This window comes from Heterodontus francisci, chromosome 27 (genome assembly GCF_036365525.1).
Source record: "Heterodontus francisci isolate sHetFra1 chromosome 27, sHetFra1.hap1, whole genome shotgun sequence".
NCBI classification, from domain to species: domain Eukaryota; kingdom Metazoa; phylum Chordata; class Chondrichthyes; order Heterodontiformes; family Heterodontidae; genus Heterodontus; species Heterodontus francisci.
Window position 1 is genome coordinate 70,667,866 of NC_090397.1, and position 22,732 is coordinate 70,690,597.

General features: G+C 44.1%; 1 protein-coding gene across 1 annotated transcript; it reads left to right on the forward strand.

Annotated features, from left to right (window-relative positions):
* Positions 1-1,422: 1,422 nt before the first annotated feature.
* On the forward strand, positions 1,423-18,349 carry meig1 (meiosis/spermiogenesis associated 1). Its single transcript, XM_068059799.1, has 6 exons — positions 1,423-1,629; positions 4,439-4,657; positions 5,293-5,551; positions 12,859-13,132; positions 16,171-16,343; positions 17,479-18,349. Exons 5-6 carry the CDS (start codon positions 16,185-16,187, stop codon positions 17,605-17,607), a joined length of 288 nt encoding a protein of 95 aa, XP_067915900.1. The 5' UTR covers positions 1,423-1,629; positions 4,439-4,657; positions 5,293-5,551; positions 12,859-13,132; positions 16,171-16,184; the 3' UTR covers positions 17,608-18,349.
* Positions 18,350-22,732: the final 4,383 nt, after the last annotated feature.

Consider the following 22,732-nt stretch of genomic DNA (forward strand, 5'->3'; position numbering starts at 1 on the left):
GTTTAGTATTCTATGAACAATAAGAGGGCAAGCCATCAGATAGGTAAACAAGCCCTTTAACATTCCATGTTCCATTTAAAGGTTGGCACCTCCCAGAGTATAAGCCTGGGTTGTACATCAACTACTAGAAAGGGGGCTGAACTCAATGTTCTAATTGGGGAGAAGAGTGACACGAAGAGTGACTCCTCACACAGAAAATAAGAGCAGTTGAAAATACCTGGTCCTGAGTTTGGAAGGCAGTAAAAGTGAAAACTGGTGACACTCAAAGTAATTTACCTATTGCCTAAGCTGAAGAAAAAGAGGAGAAACCACAATATTGATTGTTCATGCAGAGCCCGGCTCAGAGGCTTTAGAAATGTTCAATACGTTTGCACTTAGAGGAATAAGTTTTGTGCGCTCTACGAATGTCTCAAAAGCCAATTCTAACAGACTTGACACTGGGGAACAAGGATTAAGTAAAAACACTGACCATTCGGTTCCTAAAACAATATAACCTGCACACTCACTCGGAAAGCATGTGGTGCGGGAAATCAATCCAAATTGCATTTTTCACCAATTTTGCTATATGCCAACAAAATAAACCAGGCAACTTCAATGCCAAAATTGTTATATACAATTCAACAGCCCAACCACAGTAAATAATTAAGTGATCCCAGAGAATATTTTGTATCAAGTTACAGAAGTTCATAACAGTAACAATAAATGAGTTACACTACTTAACAGGTACTCACGAAACCAGAAGAAACTGAAGACAGGTCTACGCCAGTTCAATTCAAAGCGCAAACGGACACACAAACAAAACAGCAGCAAAGGTCGGCCATTCAGCCCCTCGGTTTGTTCCACGATTGAATGGCTGAGCTGTGTCTAAACTCTATTAACACACAACAACCAATCTTCACAGGGAGCCCAATTCTTCTCCATACTATACTCTGGTGACCCTATCCTCAAAATGTTAGGCCAGTGAAGATAAACTAAATAAACTTGCATGCGGCTCGTTTTGTTAATAAAAAAAATTCCCTGCTCCACACCTACACCTAGCTGAACAAACTGCATTCCAAATTACCTCCTGTGCCCAACATACATTTAAAAGAGGAGCTTAATTCCCACCTTTATGACAGTGCGACAGGAAATAAGCCCTGGCCAACAAATTATCTCTATCAAATCTGTCAATAGAAGCGCTGGGATATTCATCCATCCGACCCTGGAAGGAACTCATTGTTGTTCCATTCGGCAACACGTTGGAACCTTCTGACATTAAATTGTTACATTGACAATGCACCGGGTAATATTGACATCCCAGCTGACCAATCAAACAGCTCGCGAGTGCCCGGCCTCTGTCTGCAGCACCAATCAACGCAGCGTATGGGCGGGTCCTACTTGCTGACGATCCCGGAAGAATAGGAAAAAGCAAGAGGGTCTCAGGCCAGAGCTGAAGATGTTACTCTGGAGCTGCTGGTGCTCTCTGTTGGTTGGGAGCTAAATGTTTGAGTATCAAATTTAATCTCACTGTTCACATTATTGAAGAATACAAACTCTTAAACACAACCTACAGAGGATTTGGCAGCACCTGTGGAGAGAGAAACAGAGTTAACGATTCATGTCTGTGACCTTTCATCAGAACTGGCAAAGGTTAGAAATGTAATAAGCCTTGAGCAAGTCAAAGTGGGGGAGGGGGAGGTTAGAAGAATAAAAGGGAAGGTGTGTGATAGGGCAGAGGCCAGGAGAGGTTAAATCACAAAGATGTCACCGAATAAAGGCAAAGGGAGTGCTGATAGTTGTATTAAAAGACAAAGCATTAGGCCAGAGAGTGTTAATGGCAGAATAATGAACAGCTCTATCCAAAAATAAAAACCTGAAAAATAAGTTTAAGACAGGCATGTGGTTAAAAAATAAAATAGCAAAAGCCAGTCATGTTCTGAAATTGTTGAACTCAACGTTGAGTGCAGTATTTTGCTTTTAAAACCTACAGAGGGACATTCCTCAAAGAGAAAGGTTGAGATTTCTCCAACACAAAAGCAAAATACAGCAGATTCTGGAAATTTGAAATAAAAACAGAAAATGATGTAAATACTCAGCAGGTCAAGCAGAACAGAGTTAACGTTTCAGGTCTGTGTGACCTTTCGTTAGAACTCTGAACTGTGTGTGAGGTTGAGACCTCTGTTGGGCTCCTACAACTTGGCATTTTATTTGCACCACTGTCTGCTTTTGTTTCAGATCTCCAGTGTTGTGTTTTCTCCCTTTTTTTTGTTCCTACACAAAGACAATGTGCTTCATCTTATTGCACATTTCAGACATGTGGCCTCTCCTGTCAGGCAATTCAGGACTGCTCATTTTGAAACATAGATAACTTACAGCACTTAAAGAGGCCATTTGTCCCATCATGTCTGTGCCAGTCAAAAATGAGCAATCCAGCCTAATCCCACTGTCTGGCTCTTGGTCTGTAGCCTTGTAAATTCAAGTCATATCCAAGTATTTTTTAACCTTTAAACCACCAGCATGTACATGGAAATTGCTGTTTTCCGGGGCCCATTGATAATTCATGCTTTTTGATGCTGAAGTTGAGTTGTGTTCTGTCTTTTTTTATTCTTTCACGGGATGTGGGCAAGCATTTGTTGGCCATCCCTAATTGCCTTGACAACTGAATGGCTTGCTAGGACATTTCGGAGAGCAGTTAAGAGTCAACTACATTGTAGTGGGTCTGGAATCACATCACATGTAGGCCAGACCAGGTAACGGCGGCAGATTTCCTTCTCTAAATAACATTAGTGAAGATAGGATTTTACAACAATTGATGATAGTTTAATGGCACCATTACTGAGACTAGGGCTGGAATTTTACGCTCCCCTACAGAAGAGGGATGGTGGCAGGGAGGGCGCGTGCGGGGTTCATAAAATTGAGTGGGAGGCTGTTCCCTACGCCTTCCCGCCCCTGCTGCAATTTTACTAGGGGCGGCGGTGGCAAGAAATGGCCTGCCCGCCCCAGGCCAAGTCACTTAAGGGCTTCCTTCTGCTGCCGCTGGTATTTTACTAGGAGCTGGTGGGCGGCTGAGGTCCCTCAGGAGACCGCCGAGGAAAACGTGGCGGCCTCCTTGTGAGTTGGGGTTGAGGGGGGGGAGGTGGCCCTCCTGAAGCTCCAACAGCCTACACTGAAACAATTCACCCCCCAATCTACCCCCCCCCCGGCTCACTGGGGCCCAACTGATTGTCCCCGGAGAGACCCCAACAATTACATCCACAATCCTGACGTTGGCTGGGTGCAGTCCCAGCAGTGGCCACTACTCCCAATGGTACTGCTGGGACTAAGAGCTGCCAGCCCGCTGATTGGCTGGCAGCTTCATTCGGCGGGACTTCTTGCCTCAATGAGGTGCAAGTCCTGCCCAAGGCCAATTAGGAGCCCGGGGAGCATAAAATCCTGGTGTGGCTCCCCAGGCTCAGCGGAGGCGGGCTTGCCCCCAACCTTTTGTCTGCTGGCCAGGACCTCCCGCCCAATGTAAAATTCAAGCCTAACTTTGAATTCCAGAATTTTTTTTTTTATTAACTAGTTGAATTAAATTCCACCAGCTGCCATGGTGGGATTTGAACCCGTGTCCCCAGGGCATTAGCTTGGGCCTCTGTTCTTCATTAGAGCAGCTGTTGTTTTTTATTCGTTCATGGGTTGTTGGCATTGCTGGCAAGACCAGCATTTATTGCCCCTCCCTAATTCCCCTTGAGAAGGTGGTGGTGAGCTGCCTTCTTGAACTGCTGCAGAACAGGTGATGTAGGTACACCCACAGTGCTGTTAGGAAGGGAGTTCCAGGATCTTGACCCCGCAACAGTGAAGGAACGGTGATATATTTCCAAGTTAGGGTGGTGTATTCAAAATGAATTCAGTTGGGATTTTTAACTGTCTGTTGTTTAACAGATACATTAGTTTTTGAATGTGCTTTGCTTTCTGCTGCCTTGATTGACAAGACAATAATGAAGTTTAAGCCAATATCTTTGAGAATGCTTCCATCTTTAGACAAAGATGACTAGGTTGAGACGCACAATTTGATCTGTGATTGGCTACCTTATCTACCAATCAAGTCTATGAGCCAACACAGAGGCATGCCTATTGACACTACCGTGTCAACCAATGAACTGGAGGTGGGGCGGGATTTACAGCAGCCATGAGCTCAGTACGGATTCCAACTGTATGTCTGGAGGTTTCCACTTCCTGCCTCCAACTGTCCTGCCCAGTAAAACAACATTCCCCCCCCCCCACCCGCATCTGTTTAACCTCTCATCTAAAAGACATTATCCTCAGCAATGCAGCAGTCCCTCAGTACCGCACAAAAACGTCAGCTGAGATTCTGTGTTCACATCCAGAATGGGCTTGAAACCCACAAACTTCTAATTCAGAAATAAGAATGTTATCACTGAGCAAGGCTAATAGTTGTATTCAATTTCTCTGGGTGCAGAACAGGTGGAATTATACCAGGAACAGGCGCAATTATACCAGGAACAGGTGGAATTATACCAGGAACAGGTGGAATTATACCAGGCCCCCACCAAGAGAAGACAGCCCACCTGAATGGATTGTTTGCTGCGTATCCATCATCTTTCGTAGATGGAAGGATGCCAACCACATACTAGGCCTGTTAGCGGGAATGAATCTAGAAGAATCACTCGACACTCAGGTCTGCTCCAATGTCAAACAGTTTATTTAGTTACGCCAGCGGGGAGCAGGTCACTGGTCTGTCCAGATGCCTCTCCACCGAACAAAGGAAAATCATGCATACTTATACATTTTTCAAACAGTTACTCGGCCCATCCTGGCTGGACATGATCCAATCATAACGGTTATTGATTACATACATTGCACATATTACCAATTACATTACTCATTCGGCATCATGTGGCTACGTGATCAGCTCATAGCAAGCCCCCTGATCATCTTGTGATATTTCCCAGACCCCCTTATCAACTATCCTTGAGTCTTCACAATGAATCCTTCTACCTTTATCAAACTTACATTCCTGATTGCTTCGTGCAGTCTGCAGTTACACAAAGCAACTGTCTTATACACTGATATGAGGGGCCTCCTTGGTCAGCCTAACTGTCTGGGTCTCACGGTACCATTCCCAGGGATATGACTTAGCCAATCTTGTTCTCACAGTGCTTTGGAGTACTCCATTTTATAATATGTGGCTATACTTTCAACTTGTATATGAGTGTGTGTATATATATATATATATATATATATATATATTCACTAGGATTATATGAATCTACTTACTCAAATAACATTTAAACAGTATGATATTTATTGCAGGTGCCTCTGCGCTTGGGAATACCCTACAACAGGCCCTTGCCTGGACCTCCCAAACACCTCACTGCAGCCAGTGTCATTCATTTCTACCAAGATTAGACATGTCCACCCTGGGAGATCTTAGTGCTGATGGTGACTCACGCAGCAGAGACAAACTGGGGAAGGTGGTGCTGGAGTCAGTGGAGGACAGAACCATGCTTTCTGAAGAGCCATATTGGATCCCCTAACTAAAGAAGAACCAAAGGATACAGACCTTACAAAGGCGAGTACTTTCTGAGCATAGAAACATGATTCAGGCAGTGGACACTGTGCCATTTGTAAGGTTCCTGAACTTAGCCTTAGTTAGTCGTTTAGTAGTACAGAACCTGAGTACCAATCAGAGTTCACTTGCCAACCAATCAGCACTCTCTTCTCATGAAGTATAACTTGTTGCTTTCCCTTACATTGGTATTCTTGCGATTGTCCTGATGAATGCATGACAAAAAGCTTCGACAACATGTCTCTATTTTCAGCAATACTTAGCCTTAGTTCTTGGACAAGACAAAAAAGGCAACAGACAATGGTTCCAGTGCAACAAGTCAACAGAATTTATTAAGTAAATGCTTAAACAAAATACTTTTCAACAGGCGATAGTAGACAAGCCGCTCGAAGCTGCCTGGACATAGGTGATGTTGTAATCCAGGGTTGTCCAACCTTTTCGCGTAGCGGGCCACATTACAATTTTTGGCCAGAATTTCACGCCACCCTGACGAGTGGGGTGGTGACGTAAAATGGAGCGGGAGGCTCCAGGGGACCTTCCTGACCCACTCCCGCCTCCGCTGCCACTTTACGCAGGGCAGCAGTGGCAAAAAATGGCCCGCCTGCCCCAGGCCATTCAAGGCCCTTAAATGGCCACTTAATGGCCTTCGCCCACCTCCATGCAGATTTTATGTGTGGCAAGCGGGCATCCTGGACCCAAGAGAAGCTGCCTGACAAAACCAGGCGGCTCTTGAACATCCCGGAGGTGCCCTCATGATCGGGCACCCTGTGCCTGATAGAGGGCATGAAGAGAAGATGCTTGAGAGCCAGGAAGGCAGGTAAGTTTTGGTTGCCTCGCCAGGAGTAATCAGTCGGGCCCCGGCGAGGCAACCAAAACTTACCTGCCTTCCCGGCTCTCAGGTATCTTCTCTTCATGCTGGGCTGTAGTCCCAGCAGTGGCCACCGCTGCCACTGGCGATGCTGGGACTAAGAGGTGCCGGCCCACTGATTGGCCAGCAGCTCTATTAGGCGAGACTTCCTACCTCAAGTGGGTGGAAGTCCCACCTCACATCAGTTGAAGCCCGGGGACCCCAAAATATGGGTCGGATTCCCAGGCGAGGCGGAAGCGGGTTCGCCACCGACTTTTCAGTCAGTGGCTGGCTCCCGTCCGCCCACCGTAAAATCCTGGCCTTTGTCTTACATAGGGGGTCGGTGAGACAATTTTGAAAAGTTAAAGGCATTAAAATGTATCTTACTATTAATCAAAACAGCAAAAAATGTACATTTTTGCAGAGAATCTTTAAATGAGAAGACTAATTTATTGAGTTACTTTCTCTTCACTATGCTGGACACTGATTTAGTGAGATATCTGTCATTTTTTTGCTTGCACAGGTAGTCAATATTTGCCCGCATACTTGTAGCGATGCGGAGTATTCTGGATAGATGTCCATCTGTCAGTAGTGATCTTGATCACTCTCTCTCTCTCTCTCGTCCTCTCTCTGTTTCCCTTTCTCCCTCTCTCTCTGTTCCCCCCCACTCTATGTCCCCCCCTCTGCCTCCCCCCTCCCCATCTCTCCCGGCCCCCCTGTTTCTTTGTCTCCCTTTCTCTCTCTCTCACTGCCCCCCTCTCTCTGTTTTCCTTTCTCTCTCTCTCTCTGACCCCCCTCTCTTTCTCTCTGCCCCCTCCTCTCTCTGTCTCCCTTTCTCTCTTTGTGTTGTTTCTGTCTTTCTGCCTGTGCCTGTGTGACTGTCGTCCTGAAGACCCTTTTATTTTTCAGAGCTGACTGTGCCAAATCCACATTCTCTTGAGCTCTGCACTTGTTTTCTTTTCCTGCCCTGATACAATTCTGATACTTTTTTCCTAATTTGATTCGACTTCTTTTATTATCTCCCAGAATTTATGGCGCCGTTTCAGCATCCTTTTGTAACAGTACAGAACAATTTCAACCTTCATAAAACAACAGTGGCGCAGTGGTTAGCACCGCAGCCTCACAGCTCCAGGGACCCGGGTTCAATTCTGGGTACTGCCTGTGCGGAATTTGCAAGTTCTCCCTGTGCCCGCGTGGGTTTCCGCCGGGTGCTCCGGTTTCCTCCCACTGCCAAGACTTGCGGGTTGATAGGTAAATTGGCCATTGTAAATTGCCCCTAGTGTAGGTAGGTGGTAGGGAATATGGGATTACTGCAGGGTTAGTATAAATGGGTGGTTGTTGGTCGGCACAGACTCGGTGGGCCGAAGGGGCTGTATCTCTAAAATAAAAAAAATAAAAAAACTTTTTTAAACAAAAATCTTTAAAAACTACTAATACAACAATCCCTTCAATAAAAACCATTTCATAAATGACTTTAAACATATTTTCCAATGAAAATATGAATTTAAATATATTTACATCTTTTTAATCAGAACATGAATATAAACATATTTACACCTTCCCACAAGTCCCCACTTCAAGGATGAAGTGCATCCGTGCATTGATTCCTCAAATAAGTGAAATTAGTCGCATGTTGGCTCAGTTTACCTGTTGACAGAACATATTACAGCATTTATCCTTTTACAGTTTTCATCTGATTGATATGATACCACTTTGTTATCTTCTTGCCTCCTTTTGCTTCCTGCAGAAATCAAATTAAATACACAACAGGATTTAATTTATCAGTTATTAGAAAAGGTCCCTTCCATTTGGGGTCAAATATATTTTCTTTCTTACTATAGTTTGACACCTTACAGTATCTCCCACCTGGTACTCAAAGGGTCTAACTTTTTTGTCAAACTACCTTTTGACTTGATTCTTCAATTTTCCCATGTTCCTAGCCACATATTTATTGACTTCATTCGCATGTTCTATCATTTTTTCCAACCACCTAGAACTGCACGATTGTTACATGAGTTGGGTAGTACCAGTTAATGTTAAATAGCAAGGTACTCTCACTAATCTGCCGGTCATGGTCTGGTATGGTGACATGCCCATGGTTCTATATCGAATTGCCATTAGACACATAGACAACATATTTACCCATTGTGCGGGGTTGTCTACACAGTTTCTGCAGCGTGCTTCTTAAGGTATGATTGCTGCACTTCACAATCCCAGAGGACTGAGGGTGGTGTGCTATGTGTAGCTTATGCTGAATTCCCATAAGTTCCTGTAATATGGAAAAAAGACTGCACCTGTAAACTGTTCACTGTCAATTTGTATTAGTAGTCCCTGTCTACAGAACACCTCGCTCAATAAGACTTTAGCAGCAGTAAGTGCAGTGTCAGACCTGCAGGGGAATGCATCAATCCACTTAGTGAACTGATCAATAACTAGGAGGGCATATATAAAATTGCCCTGGGAAGGTGGCAAGGGCCCAATAAAATCAATCTGAAGATGAGTCCAGGGGCCATATGAGGCTGCCTGACTCCAAAGGAGAGCCCAATTGGTGCATAAGGAAGGATTTTGCTGTAAACAAGGCAGACACCAGGAGACATGGAGATTTACAGACCCCTTCATTCTGGCCACCATGCAGTGGAAGCAATTTTTCTAAGAGTCGTTTTGGCAGAATAATGACCACCAATGGGATGGGAATTAAACAAAAACAGAAGTTTATCGCCCAATTCAGGGGGAACACAGACCACAGGATCCTGATCCGGTGTTCATTGGTAAATGAGAAAAGGTGGTGACCTTACAGGGAGAGGAAGGTCTGAGGTGCCCACAAAGTGGGTGTAGGCCAAGACTGGCCTTGTTCATGTCAATGGATAACTATCCGGTATGGGTCATAGTCAACGTGAAGGGAGGCCAAATCAATTGTGGGGCCAACAGCAGACACAGGGGTTACTGTTTCCTCAATTCCTGGTAATGGATCTCCGGACAGGGTGGCTTCTTTTGCAGCCGTATCTGCAGCAGCATTGCCTTGAGTATGTGTGCAACTATCTTGCCGGTGGGCAGAACCCTTCCCAATATGGCACGGCACCGATGTTCCTTTAGGACCTGCCAAAGGAGATGAAACCATGGTCCATGGAGCAAAGGTTTCCCGTCTGAGGTATGGTATGAATTCCTGTGGCATAGATGGCATTGGCATTGTCAGACCATATATTCACAGAGCAGTCGGAAGTTTCACGGACAGCAGTTAGGAGGACCATAATTTCAGCATACTGTGATAGATGTCGAGAACACTTGAACTTGAGGATGAGTTCAAGACCACCGTGAATCCTGTGTGAGGGGAACCCCGAACATGGTATGATGAAACGTCAACATAGACATTAGGTGCCTCTTTAATTGGTGCGCGAAGCACTGGATGTGACTCGAGGCCAAAGGTAGAGGACACTTGTGAGGATGACCTGCATTGGCCGTCATTATTCGCAGAAATGTGGCCTGCTTTGGAGTGATGTCACGATCACAATGAAGTAGCTCTAAAGTCCATCTGTTCAGTCTCTGTGAAGAGACTAAAGAATCTCCAGCTTCAATCCTCAAATTCAAGGGAGTGTGTGGGAATGGATGATGATCTTCTGTAGGCTGGTGATGTAGGTAAAGTGCTGGATGACCCAGAAAATCGCCAGCAGTTGGCGTTCACATGCTGAATGTGTTGTTTCTGCCTCTTGTACGATATGAGATGCGTATGCAATCAGTTTGTGAGCTGCTGGCAGAGGACAGCTGTCAGACTCAGCTCTGTCGATGACACCTCGAGATGTAATGGTGGTGTTGGATCAGGTGAAACAAGACAGGTAGCCCACATCACTGCCTTCTTAAGGTTCGCTACTACCTTGGTATGTTCCAAGGTCCAGGATGGAAGTACCTGGTCATCCTTTCCCTTCAGAAGGTCGCAGATGGGCTTGGCCAATGCTGCAAACCTGGAATGAAATTACGTTGGTATCCTACCAATCCTAGCAATGAACCAAGAGTGGTTTTAGATACTGGAAGAGGTAATCGTTGAATAATTCTGACCTTATAGGTGTCTGGACTGAGACCCCCCCAGGAAGGTAACTTCTTCCTGAAACAACTGAGCTTTTCAGGGGTTGATCTTCAAACCAGCCTCTGCTAGCAAGGTCAACAACTCATCTAGCAAACTTAAATGCTCATCAATAGTTTTTGTAGCTAACCACATACTGCAACAGACACTCTGGCTGAGAGAAGCCTTTTAGAATTCGGGCCATTCTTGTGTGAAAAATGGTTGGAGCATTGTGAAAACCTTGGGGCAAACAAGTCCAAGTGTAGCTCCGGTCTCAGAAAGTGAAAGCAAATTTATATCTGTCTTTTTCAGCCACAGGAATACTCCAAAGCCTGTTGGTGTAGAGAAAAACTTAGAGCCTGAAGGTATCTCAGAGGGTAGGGTCGGGGCCTCTCTAACAATAGGGGTACATTTACATGTTACCTTATTTGAACACTGATGATCAATGGTGAGCCTCCAGCTGCCAGCCGGTTTCCAAACCAGCCAAATGAGTCATAGAGTTATACAGCACAGAAACAGGCCCTTCGGCCCACCGTGTCCGTGCCGGCCATCAAGCACCTATCTATTCTAATCCCATTTTCCAGCACTTGGCCCATAGCCTTGTATGCTATGGTGTTTCAAGTACTCATCGAAATATTTCTTAAATGTTGTGAGGGTTCCTGTCTCTACCAGGCAGTACGTTCCAAATTCCAACCACCCTCTGGGTGAAAACATTTTTCCTCAAATCCCCTCTAAACCTCCTGCCACTTACCTTAAAGCTATGCACCCCAGTTATTGACACCTCTGTTGAGGGAAAAAAGTTTCTTCCTATCTATCCTATCAATGCCCCTCATAATTTTGTATCCCTCAATCAGGTCCCCCCTCAGTCTTCTCTGTTTTAAGGAAAACAACCCTAGCCTATCTAGTCTCTCTTCATAGCTGAAATACTCCAGCCCAGGCAACATCCTGGGCTCAGAGAGTTGGTCATGAATGTGTTGGCCTCAAGACACTTTGCATGAGGAGTGAATCAATCACATCTTTATGGATGACTTTCTTTAGGGATGTGATATTGCTTGGCAAAGGAATGGGGAGGACCATTAATCACTTTGTTATCCCATAATCGCTCACTGTCGTGCTTGCTGGTGGCGAAGACAGATGAATGGGCCTGGATCATCTGATGGACACTTTCATTGGGATGACTAGGGATTTCATACAAGGAAGCCCCATTAATGGTAAAAATATTGGATATTTGATATCACCACCAGTTCACTATCTCCTGTACCTATCCAGACACAATTCTGATGAGAGTCAATGATCGCCTGATGCTGTGTCAAAAGGTCACTGCCCAATATCTCCTTACCATTGGGGGTGACCATCATAACAGGTGACTTATCAATCATTGGAACAACTTTCACATGAGCTTTAAAGCATTCCCTTTAAACGCAGCTGTCTCTTCACTGCTAAAACCTTTTAACATTAAGCAACCCTTGTCCGTCACTGCATGGTGTTCAAGGTGTGGAGTGTGGACAATGGTAACAGTGGAGCTGATGTTAATAAGTATGGTCTGTTGCTGCTCCCGCCCCCGGTAAAACAAGTGGTACCACCAGTTGTTTGTTAACATCGCATTGGAAGGAGTAGTAGATTATGTTAAATATTTCCCCTCATATTTGCAGCCCCCAGAGCTGACATTATGCTGTCACATGTTGGTATAAAGCAATGAGCAATTTTTTTACATGGACCTGAAAAAACCTGGGTTCCATTGGTTTTCCTCTGTAACTCCAGTAGAGAGGCACAGTGGCGCAGTGGTTAGCACCGCCGCCTCACAGCTCCAGGGACCTGGGTTCGATTCTGGGTACTGCCTGTGCGGAGTTTGCAAGTTCTCCCTGTGTATGCGTGGGTTTCCTCCGGGTGCTCCGGTTTCCTCCCACATGCCAAAGACTTGCAGGTTGATAGGTTAATTGGCCATTATAAATTGCCCCTAGTATAGGTAGGTGGTAGGGAAATATATAGGGACAGGTGGGGATGTGGTAGGAATATGGGATTACTGCAGGGTTAGTATAAATGGGTGGTTGATGGTCGGCACAGACTCGGTGGGCCGAAGGGCCTGTTTCAGTGCCGTATCTCTAAAACAAAAAACAAAAAAGAGTTCCAGTGAATTTATTGCATCTACTATTGTACTAATACTGGTATCCAGCCTATTCATTCTCTCTGCAAAACCATTCCAAACTTGACTAATTATGCCACTTGGTTACAGTTCTCATACCTACCTCCAATCCTGAAGTTCTCCCTTTGTACTTGATTCATGCTCAATTAATCCTCTCTCTCTTCTATCACAGCCAACTTAGTGCTGGGCTCTCTTAACTGATGTTCGATTCCTATAACTGACTTGAAATTGCAGGTTTATTAACATGAAATGTCATTTTTCCATAGTGTTAAAGTGGAGAAAATACTATCAACAGTATTAATCAAAATAATAGATACGCTCTTGAAGAATGAATATTCCCATCTCTTGCCTGGATGGATGAACACGTGGTTTCTCGCGACCGGAAGAATATTCTCAGCTACATTGTAGCGTCATGCGTTGCCTAGTTACAGATAACAACAACACACCAACGGCACCCAATGTCAGCGAACAGAATAAAGTAATAGATCAGCCTGTGTTCTCCTCTGTGCAGAAATAACTTATTTGCGTTGGATTTCAAGAGTAAGTTTCTTTCATGTCTGTAGAATTCAATATTAGGTACTGACGTGAGAATTTTTAGCAAGTCAAATAAGTTGACAGTTTGCTTCTCATGATGGGGGATTGAGAAATGAGTGAGGCAATTAGTTGGTTCTAAAATAACAGACCCAGTGATGGGAGATTGGACCTAACTGGCAAACTTGGTCATCCTACACTTTGAACCAGGCAAGTCTGCAGATTGATCAGTCTGGCTCATTGATGGGATTTGGGGGAATAGAGCTGTCACTGGGGATTTTCCCCACTCAATAACCTTGTATGCCAATGCCCAGCTCAGCTAGACAAGCATTGGTGGGAAACTTATCAATGCTCTGTTCTGATTAAGCTACAAAACTTTGGTCAATAGACATCCCCTCAACTTGGCTCTTGCCAGTGTGTGCCTAGTGCTCTGCTCTTAGATTAAGGGCTGGATTTTCCCTTCAGGGGTGGGAAACGGAAGTCAGGACTCATTATGATTTTCATAGAGGCGCCCCCTTAATTGGCATGGAGACAGGTTCACCGTCCAATTAAGGACGGTAGCCTCTCGAATCTGGAGGGCCAATCTGAGGCCTTCCAGCTTGAAAGGAGCAGCAGGCTGCAATGGAAGGTAAGTAACAGAGAGGGCACTTCAAGATGGAGGTGCCCTCTCTCCAACTTTTTTAAATTTAAAAATCCCTCTACAGGATGGCCTGTTACTGCTCCAGCACCCAGGCAGGCAGGGAGGGCTTCTAGGCCTACCTGGTGCACTGACCCACCAGGAGGTCACGTCCAGACACCTAAACTGGCCTCCAGCACCTGTGGGAACCTGGAGGCCTACTGGAAAATCCCAGTCGGCCTCCTTTAATTGGCTTCAAGTGGCTCTTAATGAGCCTGATCGGCTACCCACCACTTGTGGGCGGGTAGCCCTGCCACACCCCTCCCTCAATCCCAAAAATGGCCCGGAGGAGGGCTGGAGCCGGGAACTATTTTTAGCTCCTGTTTGCCTCTGATCTGGGCTGAAATTCCAGCTCCAGGTGGGGCATGACTGTATGGGAAGGATGCATTCCATATTGTCATGCAGACCCCCACCTGCCAAGGATGAGGCATATTAATTTTGTCATGTGAACATTGATTTTAAACTGTTGCGGGAGTGAAGAAAGGAAAGATGTAAATGCGTTGGTGGCAGTACAAAGAAGGTTTACTGGACTAATACCTGGAATGGGCGGGCTTTCATATGAGGAAAGATTGGACAGGCTAGGATTGTATCCGCTGGAATTTAGAAGAATAAGAGGCGACTTGATTGAAACATATAAGATCCTGAGGGGTCTTGACAGGGTGGATGTGGAAGGGATATTTCCCCTTGTGGGAGAATCTAGAACTAGGGGTCACTGTTTAAAAATAAGGGGTCGCCCATTTAAGACAGAGATAAGGAGAAATGTTTTCTCTCAGAGGGTCGTGAGTCTTTGGAATTCTCTTCCTCAAAAGGCAGTGGAAGCAGAGTCTTTGAATATTTTTAAGGCAGAGGTAGATAGACTCTTGATAAGCAAGGGGTGAAAGGTTATTGGGGGTAGGTGGAAATGTGGAGTAATCAGTTCAGCCATGAACATATTAAATGGCGGAGCAGGCTCGAGGGGCCGAGTGGCCTATTCCTGCTCCTAATTCGTAAGTTTGTATGACTTGTTAAAGAGATCACCAGACCTTTGACTGGAGGATATTTGCATACAAAGAGACTGCTTGTGGAGACAAAGAACCACTCCCTGATCCAATTAACCTAAACGGATTTTGATCTCCAGACATTGAAGGCGTAAGGAAGCGCATTCAAGGGACTGCTAAGATGATACAATCCACAAAAACCGGACTGGTTAAACCAGCTGGTCACATGACTAACCAGCTGGTCCAGGCTTTGAATGAGACACAGGACAGTATGAATTGAGACTAGAGTTTGCAACTGAAAGCTGGAACAAGGAAGCCTCTCTCCTGGCTGTCTCTCTCTCGCTTTCTCCCAAGCCACTGGACTCACGGAAGAGACGTAAACCTCAAGAGAGAAAAGATTCCAACATCGAAACAAGTTAAAGCGTGCACTGGGCCCTAACGACTTGCAGGACTTAGCGGCATTCAAAGACTCCACATTGAACTTAAAGGACTGTAATTATAATCACGATATTGCCTAAAACTTTTCCCCTTTATTCTTTTCTACTTTTCTGTCTCTATCTGCGTGTGTGTTTATTGCATATGCATGCTAGCGTGGTCACCGCATATTCGGAGTCGTTAACCAGATTAGAGTTTAAGATTAATAAACTTCCACCTTTCTTGTTTAAACCGAAGGAAACCTGTCTGATTTCTTTGTCTTACAATTGGAGCAGTTATAAGGATTCACTGAGGGGGAGCTAAAAACACGGTGTTTCTAAAATTAAACCCTGTTACGATTAAATCAGGCAAAGGCTGAGAGGGAACCCCTAGGCCCCTTCTCACCTGGTCATAACAGTACCAAGCAAAGGGAAAGTTTATCCATGTACATTTCTCAATAGGTTGCTTTCAACAACTTTTAGCGTGGTGATGGAGTTTCACATGTGCCAGGTATGCTGAGCGGGTTACAACATTCATTTTCAAATTACATAAAAAAACATCTATGTTTAGACTTTGTTACTATTTCAAAGAAGAGCACGGGAGTTTTCCCCAGGTCCAATACTCATCCCTCAACCAACATCACGAAAACGGATTATCTGGTCATTGCTGTTTGTGGGAGCTTGCTGTGCACAAATTGGCTGCCCTGTTTCCTACATTACCACAGTAACTACACTTCAAAAGTACTTCATTGGCTGTAAAGCACTTTTGGTACATCATGCAGTCATGAAAGGTGCTATACAAATGCAAGTCTTTCTAAATGCATGTTAAATGTATTTTGAAAGACTAGTGCCCACAAATGTACAAGTTCAGATATTTCATATATTTGTACTGAATGATAAAAGGTAATCTATTATAAAGATGTAAGTTTATGTGAAGATGTACATTCGAGGGTCAACTTTTATCCTACATTTCTGTTTCAGATATTTATTACATTATGTCTTTGAGAGATTTTGGAACCCAAGGACACGAAGTAAAACCTAAGTTTATGAGTCGTGCCAAGCACTGGACTGAAGAAATAGAAAATTTGTACAGATTTCAACAAGCTGGGTACAGAGATGAAATAGAATACAAGCAAGTAAAGCAAGTAGATGGGGTAATGAATCCTGTGATTTAATGGTTGTATGCTACAATTATATAATTTCCAATTAAAAACTTGCAGAAATTTTCTAAAGGTCATACATATTTTATCCAGGTGGTTTAAGCGATAGGATGAACACACTCAGCAGTAATGAGATATATATGAGCCTAAGATTACTCCCTTATTTAAAATAGCCATTATATTTTTCCATGGAAAATACAAATAACTTTGCAGTTTCCAAAACAATCTGATGGTCTACAATCCCTAAATTCCTGTCCCTCATTTTTGCAATCTCAGCATGCGCTGGTTCATATTTAGAGTCATAGAGAGATACAGCACTGAAACAGACCCTTCGGCCCACCAAGTCTGTGCCGACCAACAACCACCCATTTGTACTAATCCTACATTAATCCCATATTCCCTACCACATCCCCACCATTCTCCTACCACCTACCTGCACTAGGGGCAATTTACAATGGCCAATTTACCTATCAACCTGCAAGTCTTTGGCAGGAAACCAGAGCACCTGGTGTAAACCCACACAGTCATAGGGAGAACTTGCAAACTCCACATAGGCAGTACCCAGAATTGAACCCAGGTTGCTAGAGCTGTGAGGCTGCAGTGCTAACCACTGTGCCACCCCTGTTGGGTGTCGGAGGTATGGCCAGAAATATGAGGAGGAGGGTGCAATCTCACCATAACCCCGGCAGCTATCTGGTACAGAGGGGTGGAATTTTTAGAGCATGTGTAATATGTGCAATCTATGACTTTAAATCAGCCTTGCTGCATTTTGTTGCAGGTGGTGGTGTTTAGGGGCTGACTCCATACCTTTTGCCATTCCTGCTCCCTTAACTATTGGCCTTGGTCATGTTCCCATTTCTTACAGATGTAATCAAATTTATTCCCACTGGTGTCTCAATGTGTGACAAACTACGAAATACTTGTAGAATAAAATTACCATTCCACATAATGCCTGTGTTATATATTTATAAGGAAGTTAACCATTCATGATATACTACAACAGCTGCCCAATTGTTTCATATGTTGCATTTCAGTGCATACATTTCAGTTTGCGATGTGCTGTCTATATGAGATAATCAGTGAAATGTTGTATCGCAAAATTGAGACAGTGATGTTCTATTCAATGCAGGTGGACCGTTGGCCAGATACCGGATATGTGAAAAAACTTCAAAGACGAGATAACACTTTCTATTACTACAGTAGAAAAAGGGAATGCGAGGACAAAGAAGTTCAGAAAGTCAAGGTTTATGCCTATTGAACAACATTTGTTTGCCACACGTTTCAGCCTAAATAAATCCACATTTACCTACACCCTTTTTTGATTGAATAATTTACATCTTAAGATTTGTGAGTTTTTGTCGTGTTCTTTCCCCTTCACTTTCTAGTTAAAACTGAATGAAAATATGTGTCAGTTCATGATGAGCTCTGCTGAAAAAGCTAAATCAACTTATTAGTGACTTATGAATATATCACTGACCTGAATGTTGATTACACAAGGAAGGCACATTTTGTAATCCTAAAGAGTTGTTAAAACCATTTCTATAAACTGGGAGATGACATAATATTGGATTGTTTTATTTTTACTCTTCAATATAATTTTTTTGTTTAATTTTGCCAATTTGTGGTGCAGCTATTGTTTTACTTTTATCTCCAACAGAACACTAATGAACTATTTTATTAAATTGGGTTTGGTTTCAACAGTAAAGTAAATTCACACTTTATTAGATATTGATACATAATTTAATACACAATGATGAGCAAAATGATATTGCAGGGCTTTGTATTTTAAAACTTTTTGTTTTCTAACGAGCATACATTCTCATATACATATAGGTGTACATGCAAATATATTTTATGAAGCCATCCATTGTGTAATTATGGGTACATTCATACAGATATTTTATGAGCTCATTATATAGTTATGCACATTTTATGGACGAGTACATTTCCATACATTGTCACTGTACATCCTGACCAAATGATACCTGCAGCAGCAATGCAGCCCACACTGGGATCCTTGTGGGTGGAATGTGTTTTGCTTTGGGCTCTGGAAATAGTTGGAGCTGGGGACAATGGGGAGGGGTTCAGAGGGGTTCATGTTGGTTAGAGTTAGACAGTGGGTCAGTTACTGCTAGTTGTGTGGAGTGGGTCTCCAAGAATGGGTTAGAGACTGTGTGACATTTCTTCAGTCCAGCTGGAGACTGGACATCACTGTTCCGATTGACAGATTTCCAATGTGTATTTCAGCCTTGCGCTTATTATGGGTGGGACTATATACCCTATTCAGCGGCATGCATCTTCTTGCAATTAGAGCAAGATGGCTGGATGTTGGAGGCATGAAATATGAGGAGGAGGGTGCACTCACCATAAGCTGTCTGGTATGGAGGGGTGGAATTTTTAGAGCATGTGCAGTATGTGCAATATATGACTTTAAATCAGCCTTGCTGCATTTTGTTGCAAGTGGTGGTGTTTAGGGGCTGACTCCATACCTTTTGCCATTCCTGCTCCCTTAACATTTGGCCTCGGTCATGTTCCCACACAGCCTTCAGGCTTTCAGTCCCAGCTATGGTCATGGAGGTAAGAATGGCGCAAGTAGAGATGCACCTGCAAGAGGCTGCTGAGCAGTGGAGGAAAACTTCCAAGAGGTGAGTTGGCCGATGCTGAAATCTGTAACGTATTGCAGAGTTCTGGAGGTAGTTCTTCATCTGCAGATAGCAGGGTTGTCCGTGTTGGATGAGGAAAAATTTGTCAGCTAGCCAGTGGAAGGATGTAATCTGGACCCTCATGAACATCAACTAGTTTTTCCACTCCTAATTACTACCCAGGGATGATTGTTGGGAAGCGTGCACATGTAGATGTCGAGGTTCATACAGATGAAGAAAGTATCCACTTGGGTGAGCTAATGGAAGAAACTTCCCAGATGTAGAGCCTTATCCTAGCAAGTGAACTCGGGTGAGGGGGCAGGACAGAAAGATTCATGAAACTAAAGTGCAATTTTTCAGTAGAAACACTGGGTACAACCTATTTATAGAATGCAGCCGGGATGTTTCCTTAATCAGCATGTTGCACGTCCCGCAAGGAAAGATGCATTGCCAAATCTGCATAGGAGGAGAATTAAGCCACCTGAAGGCAGGATGCAGCGACTGTAACCTAATTAGGTTCACATTGAAATTAATAAGAACCCGTGAAAGTACAGGACTGAAAAGGGTTTGGTTGGTTCCAAAAGCCAATTCCTTTAAATTGCCCAGTTCCTCAAATAACAGTCGAATTCTCACCAATCCATATACTGCCACTGAATCAATTCAGGACAGTTAAACCATTGCACACAACAGCCACCAGATGGAACTGGTGTGAGGTTTTCTTTTGGTAATGTGAGTTGTAATTTGAAAAAAAATGCTAAGATTGTAGCTGGTAGATAATATTTTAAATGTACAATTCAGATTCTATGGTGCAGAGAGCTAATGATATATGGAAAATCGTGGTGGACTCCTTGTTGTTTGACTATGACCAAGCTGTAATTGATTTCATTGTCTTCTGTGGGTCCTCTCATGATGGAAGAGTCTGATGCAGGATCGGCATGGCCGTCCACAGGATTAGCAGTTCATATTGTCGTCGTTGGTTCTTGAGGGAACTTCTGCAGCTGCGCCTCCTCTGGCCTTCCTCTGGTTACATCGGATGTTGCGAGTTTGGTGTAGATGGTTCTCGAAACATACTGAACCAGATTTTAATGCTTCCCTCCAATTGAGCCAATTGCCTGCAGTATTTTCCCAAGAGAGGTGATCTTCAATGCTTAAGTTTGTAAGACTCTTTTTTAGGGTGTCCTTGTATTATTTGTACTGACCACCTTGATGTCGTTTGCCCTGAGTCAATTCCCCATCGAAGATCTGCTTGGGGATTTTGCAATCAGCCATGTGGGAGACATGGCTGTCCCATCGAAGTTGAATTTTTTGGAGGGTGCTCTCCATGGTGTTGAGCCCGGCGAGATGGAGAACCTTGTCTGTGATTTTGTCCTTCCATCGAATTCTCATGATGGACCTCAGGTGTCTTTGGTGGAAGGTTTTCAAGTTTTGATGTGGTGCCTAGAGCAGCCCCAGGATTCTGCACCATACAGCAGGGTGGTTAAGACAATGGCCTGGTAGAGTTTGTTTTTGTCTTCAGCTTAATGCCGTGCTACTTTCCAACATAATCATGGAGTTGGCCGTAGGCAGAACTTGCTTTCTGGATGCGTGCATGGATATCTTCATCAATAGTGTATGAAGAATACATCATTTGTGAAGATACACCTATAGGCTGACTGGTAATCGCTGTTCTCCTAAGTTATGCTAGTTCTAACAACTTATCAGTCTATTTTGCAAATACCATCACTAACCTGCCTAAAGGCTCTAAAATGTAGATAATGCCAACAGAATGCACAGTAGATAAATACAGGGAGGAAAGATGGGTCCACATTCAGACACGTGAAAAAGTGAGGTTGTAATTTGGGTTAATTTGGGAGTGAGTGAGTCCGTGTGTTCCATTTGCAAATAGGAGATGGGATGGTTACACATTTGTGCAGAAGTTATGATAAGGGCAAGAAAGTAATGATTATATACTTTTCCATCGAGTGCACTTTCATCACATTCACATTTAGAAGTCTGATGTTTAAATCATACAATTTCTGTTGTATAAAATATCACACTTCAATGCACCAAAAATATGAAAAAGGGAATGGCAATCAACTACTTTCTGATGGTTTTTCTGACCTTGACAAACTGGCATCTCCTCAAGGGCAACAGCCTGTCTGGGATCGACAAACTGTTACAATTATCCTCCAACTAACCTCAGGGTGTGCCTATTTAAACCCTTTCCCATAGGGAGTGCCTCTGCAGTGCTCTGAAAGGGAGACACCAGTTGAAATACAACTCCATTTTAGCAATTAAACAACATAACCTTCCTCCAGACATTAGACAGTCCATGAGTAATGCTACGAATAATCAGTTAGTGCTATCCAAAATAAAATAACAAACTTGTTTCATGACAGTAACACATCAGAGAATTGAGAAGGGCATCTTTAATAGTCAGAGCGAAGTTCCAATAGTGGAACAAAACTAATGAAACTCTCTGGAAAGATTTAGAAGGCAAAGAGTAGACTTGGGGCCACAGTTGACCAGGTCAATCACTTGCTGTGACAATCCTATGCTGAATGTTAGCAGGTAGTGTCCTTACAGCAGTTGAGACAGCTCGATATCAGGCGGCACAAAGGCGAGAGGACACATTGACACGATGGTTAGGCAGCCTCAAGCACTGCAGCCTAGGGGAAGAGGGGGTTTGGAGGCAATTGTGGGAGTGCATTGTTGGAGGGCTCTGCAAAGGTGTCTATGGTAATGGGGGCTCTGCAAATGGGTGAAATTGTCCAGTGGCGTACCACAGGGATCTGTGCTGGGTCCCCTATTGTTTGTTATTTATATAAACGACATAGATGACTATGTGGGGGGTAGGATCAGTAAGTTCGCGGATGACACAAAGATTGGCCGAGTGGTTAACAGTGAGGTGGAGTGTCTCAGGTTACAGGAAGATATAGACGGGATGGTCAAATGGGCAGAAAAGTGGCAGATGGAATTTAACGCTGAAAAGTGTGAGGTGATACACTTTGGAAGGAGTAATGTGACACGGAAGTATTCAATGAATGGCCTGACACTGGGAAGTTCCGAAGATTAAAGGGACCTTGGCATGTTTGTCCATAGATCTCTGAAGGCAGAAGGGCAGGTTAATAGGCTGGTGAAAAAGGCATATGGGACACTTGCCTTTATCAATCGAGGCATAGATTACAAAAGCAGGGAGGTCATGTTGGAGTTGTACAGAACTTTAGTAAGGCCACAGCTGGAGTACTGTGTGCAATTCTGGTCGCCACATTATAGGAAGGATGTGATTGCACTGGAGGGGGTGCAGAGACGATTCACCAGGATGTTGCCTGGGATGGAATATTTAAGCTATGAAGAGAGGTTGGATAGGCTTGGGTTGTTTTCGCTGGAGCAGAGAAGACTGAGGGGTGACCTGATCGAGGTGTACAAGATTATGAGGGGCATGGACAGGGTGGATAGGGAGCGGCTGTTCCCCTTAGTTGAAGGGTCAGTTACGAGGGGTCACAAGTTTAAGGTGAGGGGCGGGAGGTTTAAGGGGGATTTGAGGAAGAAGTTTTTTTACCCAGAGGGTGGTGACGGTCTGGAATGCCCTGCCTGGGAGGGTGGTAGAGGTGGGTTGCCTCACATCCTTTAAAAAGTACCTGGATGAGCACTTGGCACGTCATAACATTCAAGGCTATGGGCCAAGTGCTGGCAAATGGGAATAGGTAGACAGGTCAGGTGTCTTTAATGCATCGGTGCAGACTCGATGGGCCAAAGGGC